Raw genomic sequence first — 12,515 nt, forward strand, 5'->3', positions numbered from 1 at the left:
TGTGAATAAGAAATAATGTGTTTGTGTTAACTTACTGGATTTGGCTACAAAAATTGTAAGACTTTTCCCAGTTACCTTTTTCACAAGGTAAGTAACAAGAGTAGCATCATTGAGATGTCCAGCAACATGGTGGGCAAATTTTGTGTGAAGACTCATTATTCCAGCTGTTGTTTTAAGACTATCAAACAAGTTCCGCCTATCATCTTGAAAATCATACTTGTAAGTACGTGGAGAAAGTCCATTAAATTTTAATTCAATGTTGAGACACCCTTTGACTCTATCAATTTTTTTTCTGACAATCTCCATTGGACGGGGGTAATTTTGTTACAAATCTTGACAGATGAATAGTTGTGCTGGAATTAGCATGTAACACGTCCAACACAAAATCTCCGTCAGTAACTCTGCGTCAATGCTAAATATTTTTCAAAAAATTTGTTTGATGAAAATATTTACATATTCATATATATATATATATATATATATATATATTCAATTTATTATTTTATTATATAAAGCTTAATTTTCAAAGTTAGTATATAATGTGTCAAGTCTGTCGATAATATATGGACATGTGTGAAAAGAAATTTTATTTAATAATTCTAAGAAAATTAAAAACTCTTAAAAATAAAAGGATTACTTGAAAAGTATATAAAACCAAAAGTAATCTATTATATCACTAATTCTAATAGAAAAATTATCTATTAAATTACTAATTTCAATAGGAAAATTATGCAATTAATAAGGAAAATAATTGCCGTTAATAAGGAAAATATGTGCAATTTAATTGCAATTATTATTTATTATAACCATATAGTAAAAATAATTTTATACAGAAAAGTGATTAAAGTATGCAACGGTTTAATGTATTAAAATTAGTAATTAACATAATATAAGAAAATAAGATAATTAAAATAAGAAATTAATGTAAAATTCTTAAGTTTTTCAATTGGTGAATGATTTGATAGCGTATGCAATATCAACCTGAAGAGTTTGAAAATTTAACGAAATTTCAAGATGAAATCATTCGCTGTCTTCGCCAATATGATTCCCCTATAGCTGTTGTTGTTCCAATTTATGAGTTTTTTCAAAATATTGGTAGTGTAAATGATAATTTGAATTTATATTTAAATTATCAAGTTGCAGTTTCTATTAGTGCATAATATTTTTATGGTATTGTGCAGGAGGAGGTTTACCTTCCAATTACTGGAGAAAGATTTTATAATGTATATTATGTTATGCTTCTCACAGGTATTAGTCGTAAGAATGGTGTTCAGTATTATGAACTGCAAGATTCTTGTGGGATACATAAAAGGAGAACAAGGGGTTGAGATTACCCATTTCTTTCTCATGTGGTTGAGATTAAGGGTTTTATTGTGAACCTGCAAATCCTAAGTTGATGTTCAAATCTAATATCTCTCTTGATCGGCTTTTTTATAGTAATTACATCAAGGCGGCAAGCAATTGAAAATCTTATTGAGTTTTCTTTAAAATTGTGCTAATTTTGGTTTGTTTTTTTAACAAGCACTTATAACTGATAATAATAGAGATCAAATTTTGGTATGTCTTGGTGAACTTGCAGCACTGATTGCCAGCAATAGTTTAGATGTTCCTACAGATTCAGATGTTCTTAAAGTTAGTTTTCAGTTTTTTATTTGAGAATTATGTTTTATTGATTTTTAGTTTTTAAAAAAATATTAAGTAAGATATCAATTTGTTACAATGCACTTTTTTTATATGAAAATTATAAATGTTACTCATTAGGATTGACTGTATAGAACTAAAATCTAATTTTATTATCATGTAATATACAAAAAAAAAAATATTGCAAGATGTAGTGTATGAACTCTAAATTCGATTTGAAAAAAAAAATCAAATTAAAATAAAATTAATATTTTGAATACAACTTAAAATTTCACATATTTTTTTTATATTTGCGTTAATATGCATGCCTAATTTAGTATTGAATAAAACAGTTCTAGCAAATTATTTGTACCAAACATTGTTGTAATGAATCTGCGCATAATTTAGCTATGTTTAGTTGTGAAATTTTATTTTATTTTTTAATTTTATTTTGATGTTGTTAACTTGTTTTTAGTGGTTGATGATCAACAGATAACAATTGAAGGTGAATAAATTTAGTTACGGTTGATGTATTTTATTCCGAGGAAAAAAAGTTAAGAATATTTGATTTCTAGTAAAACCAACAAATATGTTATACCTACTATAAGTATCCCTCTTTTGATGTAAACTTGTATATAAAAAGCCTAATTATCTACTTTAGATTTTTCATCTGTCACCACCACTTGTATTTTTTTCAGGCATTTTTTTGTTTTTTTTGGTTCTGGTTAATGTTTGGTTCGAACGACAAACCAAAAAATCTAAAGGAAATCAGACTTTGAACAATAATAACAAAAACAAAGAAAAAAGTGTTAGACTTGTGGACCATGAGAATAAGACAATTTTAATCAATCCAGAAACAAAAAAAAAAAAAGAGAGGAAAAGACAATTTTAACCCCTAAAGGAAAAGAAAAGAGGATTATAAATAGCTTCGACCTCGTCATTCGAAAGCCCTAAAACTGAAAATCCCTAAAACGAAGAAAGTATCTTTAACCCTAGAGTTATTGCAATTCTTCTCGACTTCTCCATGGAATCGTTCGGTCCGATCTTCGGTGACCTGGGATATCCCGGTCCCCTCTTCGGTAGCATGGAATCTCCCGTCTCCGGAGCCTCCCGGGTAATCTTCCTCTCCTTATACCTCTCTGTTTCTCGATTAATTGTTTCTTCACAATTTTTTTTCCTTCTATTTAAGAAATATATCTGATTAGATCTTTTCTACTTTAGCCCCGGACGGGGAGTGTTTTTGGGTGATCCTAAAATAAGAGCCATTTTTGAGAAACCAGAATACGGGTAAAATTTGATGCTTTGTTTTTCTTTTGGAGACTTGTAAATGTTAAAGATGTCTTCTTCATCATCATGTGTTGATAATATATATATATATATTGAATTATTGTAGTTGGTATGTTGAGGTTGAGGGATTCGATACTTCGCTTCCTGTGGATGAGATCAAGGAGGCGTTGAACAATCATTTCAAGTCATGTGGAGTAATCGCTAGAGTGTTTCTTAACACAAACCCTGTAACCAATGTTGTCGACAGGTTAGGTTTGTTTGTGGCTTCTTTCTTTCTTTGTGACAAACCAGCTACTTGGGAACTGCTGCTGACTTGGCTTCTTTGTTAATCCCGCCCAACCGGCTCCGAAAGTGATTATAAGGGATGTTCCTTTTGCCTAGGTACTTAAATTTGGAGGGGGTAGCTAAAGCTCTCTTGATCAAGCTCTTTGGTGTTTAATTTAGATCGTGATACAATATGAACGGATCATCGAGTTCTCTACACATCCAGTTTCACCATTCTTCCTCTGTTTCTCACCGGGAGAATTAGTAAGAAACTGCAAGAGTGAATTGAAAATAGAGATTGTGTGTACATAAATTTGGGTGTGAATTATTAAGTAAGCTCAATAATCCATTATCTGCTCTTTTATTAGGTAGCCAAAACAAAAAACTACTACCAATCTCTTCTCCCGTGGAACTCAATTCTCCGATTTAGTATCCCAACTTGAACCAGTTAGTTGTGTTACTCAAGACAGAGACTTTTAGCTTGAGAACCTCATTGTAGACAGACATAAATCGAATTTCTTGTCTACTCCCCTTGAGATTCTGGTTTCTTGGTTCTTAACTTTGATTTAACGACAATTTGAGGAAAAAGGTTGTACACCTCTGTTGACAAAAAAAGCTCAGTCTCAACAGTTACTGAGGATGTTAAGGAACAAAACCCTGTTCTTAACTAAACACTTGGAAACAGAGTCCAGTTCTGCCTCCAGATCACGAAAACCATCTTCAACAACATCTCTCCTCATCTTCTCGTTCTGCATTGTCTCGACTTCGACAAAGTTTCTTCTTGAATCCACAATAGAACCCAGAAAGAAACCATCAAGACTCTTCATTTCCTTTATCAAATCCATAGATTTATCTGATAATGATGAAGATACAAAAGGAATCGACAAAAACCCGATGGTGGTCTTGATTTTTTTTGCCGGCGATGGTGGTGGCGGTATTGCTGATAGGAACAACAAAAGATGTCTGAAAATCGAGACAGTGATTTCGATTGTCTCTCCCAGAACACTCGTGGGTGGTATCGCTATTTCTTGATCTATGTTGGTTGGAATACTTTTGGTTTCCATTTTCTTAAGTGCATTGATGTGTTTAGAGATTTGTTTCTTTGCCTTCTTACGGAAGTTAACGTATGCTTTAACTTCCTTCTCTACTACGCCACCTTTCCTACGAACAGCAGATTTGAGATTCGCCACGTGTTCTCTCATCACGACAATCACCTCCCTTGTGGCCTCACACACGTCGAGCAACACAACAGATCCATCTAAAGAATCTGCTAGAAGTTTTCCTTCCTGGTGATGAAGAAGAGTGTGTTTCACGTAAGAGGACTCAAGTAGCTCATGCACGCAACCGTAGAACTCGGTGAGGTTCACGAGTCCAACGAGAAGCGTCTCGTAACCAAAAGAAGCGGAAACCGAGATTGAGGAAGAAGATCTCCGCCAGATGCTGAGCCGGTTCAAGGCTGCTCTGAGTTTAACAGAGAGTGGATGGATTCTTGAAGGAAGACTCACGGATCGGACTGGTTGGTGTGTAGTTTGATCAGACATGAAGACCGGATCCAAACCTTCCATGAATTTTAGTTTTTTTTTTTCAGAACTCTAAATTGGATTGAGATGCTCTATTATAGGGTTCTTGAGGGTTTCTATATATATATTGCAGAGAAGCGCAAGAGCAGAGGAATTATCGGGTAAACGATGTGGGAACATGTGAGAAGAACATGGGTCACTAATCTGATCTGTTTGTTTCTAACATGAATAATATCATCAGTTATGGCCAGTGACTCTTGTAACTCATGTTCCTCTTTGTCTTCTTCTTAGACATCTCTTGCAAGCTTAATATTTAAAATCAGTTTCTTGTTCGTTTGTTTTCTATACCAACTGTTTTTGTTTGGGTGTGAGGATAAAATATAATTTTGGTTAAAGGGATCTAAACTAAATGTGTCCGGCTTCAGAGAACCAAGGCTTGTCTTCTTTGTCTTAAGTTACAAATACATTATCAACTTTATCGCTTGACTCTTTTACCTTCTAATAAAAAATTAGATTGTCTTGTTGGAATATTTTACTCGGCGCGGCTAATTAGTTGCCAATCACACATTTTTAATCATCAATTGTTTTGTGTAAAAGAATTTTCACAACTATTAATAAGTTAATTTCTATGTGATGAGTAAAAGAGAAGAGAATAAAAAGACATTCAAATGTCATTCATGGTATTCAAATATCATTTCAATTTTAATAATTAAAGATTTTGTCACATGTTATACAAAAACTTTGTTTTCACAAATTTTAAATAGTAAAAAATTAAAAATTTAAATAATCTAATAGACTTACGACACCAGAGCCTAATAACCGTACCACATAGGTCAATAACGTTGCTTGCTCTCTCAAATTTCTTAGAAGAATCACCAATTGATTTACAAATGGCAGCTTCAATGTTTATGAGAAAATCATCTGAATCTGAATCTGTAGGAACATCTAGAGTATTGCTGGCAACTAGTGCTGCAAGTTCACCAAGACCAAAATTTGATCTCTATTACAATCAGTTATAAGTGTCTGTTAAAAAAATAGACCAAAATTAGCACAATTTTAAAGAAAATTCAGTAAGGTTTCAAAGAGAAAGTTGAATCAATTGCTTGCGTGCTTAGCTAACATTTGGCAATGAACTCTTTGGCCTCGATGTAATTACTGTCTAAAAGTCGATCAAAAGAGATATTAGATCTGAACATCAACTTAGGATTTGCAGGTACATAGTAAACCCCCTTGAGAAAGAAAATCGCATGAGAAAGAAAATGGTAATCCATATATAGGGGATTCAAATATCATTTCACTCAAAATTTCGATAATTTTGTATGGACATCACTAATTAGTACTAGTGTTATTATTAAAGCAGTTGCGCATTAAATCATTATCACTAGACTCCCCATCAACATATTGGCAATTAACTTTAGGTTTTCCTCCATCCGCCATGGTAATATTAATTCCATCCATAACGACGTCTCTACAATGTGTGGTTTCACTACACTTAATCGTTATAGCATTTTTATTCGATGTTGTCCCGTGAAAATCGATATACTTTACATTGCTAATCGCCACTGCTGATTCCTATAACATAAATATATATAAGTTTATAACTATAATTATGCTTCCAAAAAGGATATAATTTTATTTATAAAATACTAAAAAAAGTTTTTACCTCGCCAACAAGACGTCCTTTATCTATATATTGTTGGTCAATTATAATTGGATTTTTTGTGTTAATGAGTGTGATATCGGTAAAACTTATGTTTCTTGCATATCCTTGTCCACCCTAAATATCAAGATGATATTGAATATAATGATTAATATTAATTTAGATATAAGAGGTAACAATGAGTATATACAAATTAATATATACCAGCCATGTTTTGATTCTAGCTCCATTCGTCGTCTGATTGAAAGTGCAATGAGTCACTTGTACATTACTAACTGTAGCCTCTGCTCCACCGGCTCCTAGACTTCCTACACTGTTGTCGAATAATAATACTCTCAACCTTTTTTCTTTGTGAGTAAGCTTTTTATTCATAATGTAAACTAATTTTTTTAATTAATATCATGAATTACCTTATTCCATGACCTGGTCCACAATTAATTCCTGTGATGTTGATATTAGAACTTCCACTGTTGATTGCTATACAATCATCCCCTGAGAATTTAATAATTGAAATTCAAATGAATGTTATTATGTTGTCTTTCATGTTCTAAAAAATAAATTAGTCTTTTCAGAAAGGAAATTGCAAATACATAAAAGCTGGAACTATAATAAACTAATAGTTAAAAAAAAAAATCTCATCTTACAAATTACTATGCTTCATTTGTTTTGTGCGCCATTCATATTTTTTTATAAAATACTAAAATAATTGATTAATAAGTACGCACCCGTTTGAATTGTAGAGTCAAATATGTTGATATTAGTTGATTCACTTATATCAATTCCATCTGTATTGGGACTTGTCTCAGGTGCAAAAAGATTTATGTTCGATATTGCAACAGTGTTGCATTTGTTGATTGATATATGGTTTTTTGCACTATCAATCGAGGTTAGCCCATTTATCCTAAAGTTATCACATTTACTAATATGTAATGCCTACAAAAAAAAAAACAGCAATATATGATGATTGTAATCAATACTTTTGTTCTTCCAAATAGTGGATAGCTAATTTAGTAGGTATACTCACGGTAGGTCGTTGAGAAGCTTTCAAATTTAACTGAAAAAAAAACCTATGATTTTGTTACAATGGATTATAAATCGAGTAAAAATTGTGATATGTCAAATTGTCACCTCCCAAAAAGTTAAACCACGACCATTAATCGTTCCTGAACCAACGATCATTAGACCAGACACATATGAAAATTTGATCCACATTTTAGGGGTGGGATTGGACCAGGCTCCTTTGTCGCTAGGTGCTACGATAACTCCATCCAACTTTAATATAGAAAAGCAAATTTACTGGTGATTTAATTTATTTATTTTCATCAAATTAAAATGTTCTCTTGATTAATCGTTTATGTACCTGAACTTTTATAGAAGTAGAATTACATGGACCTTGGAACACCGTAGGTTGAAGTAAAAATGTTTTGTCTGAAGGAATAAGAAGTGTTTTGATGTCTCCGTCTCCACCACATACATCATTCCATGCTTGCACAAAACCCTTTTTACATAATTGGTTTTATTTTTATTTTTACATAATTAGTTTTTAAACATTAACTAAAATTTTTTAAGAGTCTTAATCAATATTAATTCTAAAAATTTGTTCTAAGAAAAAATAATTTAAACCTACACGGAAAGAAAATAATATAAAAATATTTTACCTCTGAATCATCAGTTTGACCATCTCCTTTAGTACCGTAATTGAGTACGTTGTAATTTTGACCGTTTACGAGGACAAAACATAAGAAATTTATCAAGATCCAAATACGTAATGTGGTTTCCTAATACACTCAGAAGAAAAAAAAGCAAAACGTTAGATTAAACAAGTAATGAATAAATACAATTATAATTAAAAGTGGATTGATCTGATATGTACCATCGTGAAATGGCGATGATGAAAATCCATTGAATGTATAGGTAGTTATTTGTATGTGTTTCAGTTATGTGAATCTACGTAAATATGAAGTATACACATATATAGTTTCCCCCTTTATACATCCAAGTTGTAGCTAAATTTTGCGTCCTTCATATAATATTAACAATACACCTACGTACACATACAATATTTCTAAAGCATTACATGCATGATCATTTATTACGATGTAGCATATGTGGCATATGTGTTTCACAAGCTGACGAAGGTGAAGAGAAAAGAATTTGGATACTTCTCATTCTCTCTATGCCTTCAGAATGAATTAGTGAGAAAACGTTAAGGAGTTGTTACAAAGAAAGAGGACGCAGTAAAAAGAAAGAGGACGCAGTAAAAGAATGAATTAGTCAGAATGAATTACAGAGATCTCACTGAGGCCGCCGATTTTAAGGACGCAGTAACAAAAAATAGTGGTGGTGGAAAGCCAAAAAAGTGGTCGGAGTTCACGGAGGAGAAAAGCTCAAAATAGTCATTAGGTTGTGGTTAAGGCGATGTCAGAATTACTGAACATATTAGATCCATGATAAATGTGACGTGCTTAAATTAGGCGTTTTTGGTATAGTATTTTGAGCTTCATAGACTACTCTCTTTTTTCTGATGTCGACCATACAAATCCAACACTTTATGTTTTGATGAAAAAAAAATAAAAAATCAAAAGTCAAACACTATTATGTATTTGTAATAGATAAAACATTAATCACTAATCTATAACCACAAGATTTCTCTAAACTTTAAACCATATATAGAACATGGACTATATGCTCGTTGGCATAGCATGAACCAAAAAAACAAAGAATTTCTTTAATTTAAATTGTTTATTCTCGGAGAAGAAACAATTATTTGTTTCTGAGTTGTGTGCTCTCGTGGATCATCATCGTACACAAATAATAACATGTCATATAGAATAAAAATTGGTAAACAAAACTTTTGGTAAAGATAATTTCGCACGACAAGCACGTGACGTGAGCGACACGAGGCTAGAAGACAACAATAATCAAGTTTGGTAAGTTTGTTCAGCATGTGATGTCTTAAGTGACCGATGATGATGCACCACATAGGTTTAGGAATATATACACATGCTCTCTTTTCTTTTTTTCCTTTTTCTTTTTTCTTTTTGTTATTATTTTTTTTCTCCGGATCAATTCATGTAAAAAAATTCCAATACTACCACAAAACATTCAAACTTTTTTTTATGGAAGTAGACAGAAATGAAGATGGGATTAACTCTTTTTCTATAATAATTTTATCTCTATAAGACCTGGATTTACACAAAAAATTTACAAACTATTTTTGTTAAGGAGTCACAATGTTCAAGAGAGACGCTCTATATTGAATAAGTCGTCTTGATAAGTGACTTAACTCATCCTTAATTGCTTCAAGGCTAAAACTAAGCATAGCTAATCTCCCGAGCATCGTTTGCGCATCAATGACCTTCCCTATTTTCCTACGGATGATTCTTCCATAGAATGAACGGATCATCGAGTTCTCTACACATCCAGTTTCACCATTCTTCCTCTGTTTCTCACCGGGAGAAGTAAGAAACTGCAAGAGTGACTTGAAAATGGAGATTGTCGATGCGTTTGATTGACTTATGATGTTAGAGATCATAGAAGAATGTTGATCGAGGTCACCGGATTGTTTGATAACCGAGGGTTTCTTCTTTGTTTGTGTTCTTGCAAGGGATTTAAGTTGTCTCGCTGCTGCGGTATTAAATGTCTTCTGAAAGGTAATGTAAGCTCGGATCTCGGATTGAACGGAAGAGAGATCTCCTCCGCGTCTACGTAGAGCAGATTGAAGAACTTGTATCTGCTCCATGAATGTTTCTATCAAGTCTCTTGTGAAGTCAGAGACATCGAGTAACAAGATGGATTCATCAAGAGCGTCTTCCACAAGTTTCGCGTTGCGACCAAGGCGGAGAGCTTTTTGGCCTTGAGGAGAAGATATGACTTGTTCATTGACAAATTCATAGAGCTCCACGAGCTTAGCAAGTCCAAGTTGGATCCTTGAAGAAGCTGACGAAGAAGAGTTTAAAGCTTGAATCTTTTTCAGTTCTTCTTCGACTCTCTGTGCTTTAGGATGGATTAGTCTTGTAGGCAAACTAATAGACCTAGCAGGTACATGCGTAGTCGCTGCTGAAGAAGATGATTCAGCCATTTTTAGCTCTGAAGCAAAACAGAGAAATCAAAAGCCTTAAACGTGGAAATGGGTTATGGTGGGTCAATAAGGTTCAGAGACTCCAAAAGATATATAATAGAGGAACGCGTCACAGATAAATCCAAAAGGAACCTTTAAAAGGTTTTCATGTAATATAGCAAATTGGGCATGTGTTAAAAACCTTATAAAGTGAGGATATTTGCACAATTATCCGTTTTTACTTAATTTAATCATCTTTATGTGGTTATGAAACAAGCAACGTCGAGCTATCTTGATTATAGATTGAAAAGAATTTCAGGAGAGCCATCTGGGACGGGGGTAAAGATCGGGCTCCATCTGGTACGATATCATAGTTCTCATGGGAAACCAGGACGTTTTCCCTTTAAACAATAAGAGTAGTAGGAGAATCTTGTTCAATAAAGTCGTGGTACGATTCATTTCCTACTCATAGTGCGTATTTATTTCCGTAGTATTTCTGTTATTTTAATGGGAGACAGAGAGACATAAGTTGTAATACACTAATATAGAGAAAAAGAACATCACAGAAGAGAGAAGAAATAAGCCCAAAAAAATAAAGGAATACAATTAATTATACCAAATGATTTGAAGGGAGTCATCAGAAAAAGAATAGAGTATTAGCACAATGTTGACCGCTTGTCCTTTGTAAATCTTTCTCTAATTGATGCCATGAACATTGTCTTCACTGAAACGTCACAATACCCTGCACCTACTTATTAGTGTTAACAAATATTCTTCTTTTAGTCTTTTTCCTTTTGTCTTTAGAGAAAGTATATAATCACCGGAGATTACCGTATCGCTTCTCTAACTTCTGCACAAAGAGAAAAGAGNCAGCCATTTTTAGCTCTGAAGCAAAACAGAGAAATCAAAAGCCTTAAACGTGGAAATGGGTTATGGTGGGTCAATAAGGTTCAGAGACTCCAAAAGATATATAATAGAGGAACGCGTCACAGATAAATCCAAAAGGAACCTTTAAAAGGTTTTCATGTAATATAGCAAATTGGGCATGTGTTAAAAACCTTATAAAGTGAGGATATTTGCACAATTATCCGTTTTTACTTAATTTAATCATCTTTATGTGGTTATGAAACAAGCAACGTCGAGCTATCTTGATTATAGATTGAAAAGAATTTCAGGAGAGCCATCTGGGACGGGGGTAAAGATCGGGCTCCATCTGGTACGATATCATAGTTCTCATGGGAAACCAGGACGTTTTCCCTTTAAACAATAAGAGTAGTAGGAGAATCTTGTTCAATAAAGTCGTGGTACGATTCATTTCCTACTCATAGTGCGTATTTATTTCCGTAGTATTTCTGTTATTTTAATGGGAGACAGAGAGACATAAGTTGTAATACACTAATATAGAGAAAAAGAACATCACAGAAGAGAGAAGAAATAAGCCCAAAAAAATAAAGGAATACAATTAATTATACCAAATGATTTGAAGGGAGTCATCAGAAAAAGAATAGAGTATTAGCACAATGTTGACCGCTTGTCCTTTGTAAATCTTTCTCTAATTGATGCCATGAACATTGTCTTCACTGAAACGTCACAATACCCTGCACCTACTTATTAGTGTTAACAAATATTCTTCTTTTAGTCTTTTTCCTTTTGTCTTTAGAGAAAGTATATAATCACCGGAGATTACCGTATCGCTTCTCTAACTTCTGCACAAAGAGAAAAGAGCAGAACAATCTTTGATCAGATACTGTTGTCTGATTAACCAGAGAACATATCTAATTTCGGTTGAGATTTAGATATTTACCCAAGGAAATTTGTTTTTTTTTTCCTTTAGGAATCATCAGGGAAAGCACAGTAAAAGCATCCATAAAATATCACATAATTTGCTCCAAATTTATTTCTTATAAGAAGAGTGTAAATGGACAAGGACAATAAACGTTAACGTAAGAATACTAAGAGACATATACAGGTCCCAGGGAATAGAACAGTATCAATGCTAACTAGCCTAACGTTTCTCAATAATGATGTATTAGCCATTTAGCAGTATATTTTGGTAATGTCTAAGCATTTCTATTAATTCAATATCTTGGCATGTTATAAAGAG

General features: G+C 33.1%; 3 protein-coding genes across 3 annotated transcripts; all 3 read right to left on the reverse strand.

Annotated features, from left to right (window-relative positions):
- On the reverse strand, window positions 3,019-5,081 carry LOC104721211. The gene has a single exon (XM_010439139.2). The coding sequence runs from the start codon at window positions 4,734-4,736 to the stop codon at window positions 3,795-3,797; it is 942 nt and encodes a 313-aa protein (XP_010437441.1). The 5' UTR covers window positions 4,737-5,081; the 3' UTR covers window positions 3,019-3,794.
- On the reverse strand, window positions 6,021-8,254 carry LOC104727558 (probable polygalacturonase At3g15720). The gene is made up of 10 exons (XM_019231734.1): window positions 8,225-8,254; window positions 8,010-8,129; window positions 7,712-7,849; window positions 7,480-7,623; window positions 7,376-7,405; window positions 7,077-7,284; window positions 6,762-6,843; window positions 6,556-6,664; window positions 6,355-6,468; window positions 6,021-6,263 (listed from the first exon to the last, which is right to left on the reverse strand). Exons 1-10 carry the CDS (start codon window positions 8,252-8,254, stop codon window positions 6,021-6,023), a joined length of 1,218 nt encoding a protein of 405 aa, XP_019087279.1.
- LOC104721212 lies at window positions 9,520-10,498 on the reverse strand. The gene has a single exon (XM_010439140.2). The coding sequence runs from the start codon at window positions 10,430-10,432 to the stop codon at window positions 9,572-9,574; it is 861 nt and encodes a 286-aa protein (XP_010437442.1). The 5' UTR covers window positions 10,433-10,498; the 3' UTR covers window positions 9,520-9,571.

This window comes from Camelina sativa, chromosome 11 (genome assembly GCF_000633955.1).
Source record: "Camelina sativa cultivar DH55 chromosome 11, Cs, whole genome shotgun sequence".
NCBI classification, from domain to species: Eukaryota; Viridiplantae; Streptophyta; class Magnoliopsida; order Brassicales; family Brassicaceae; genus Camelina; species Camelina sativa.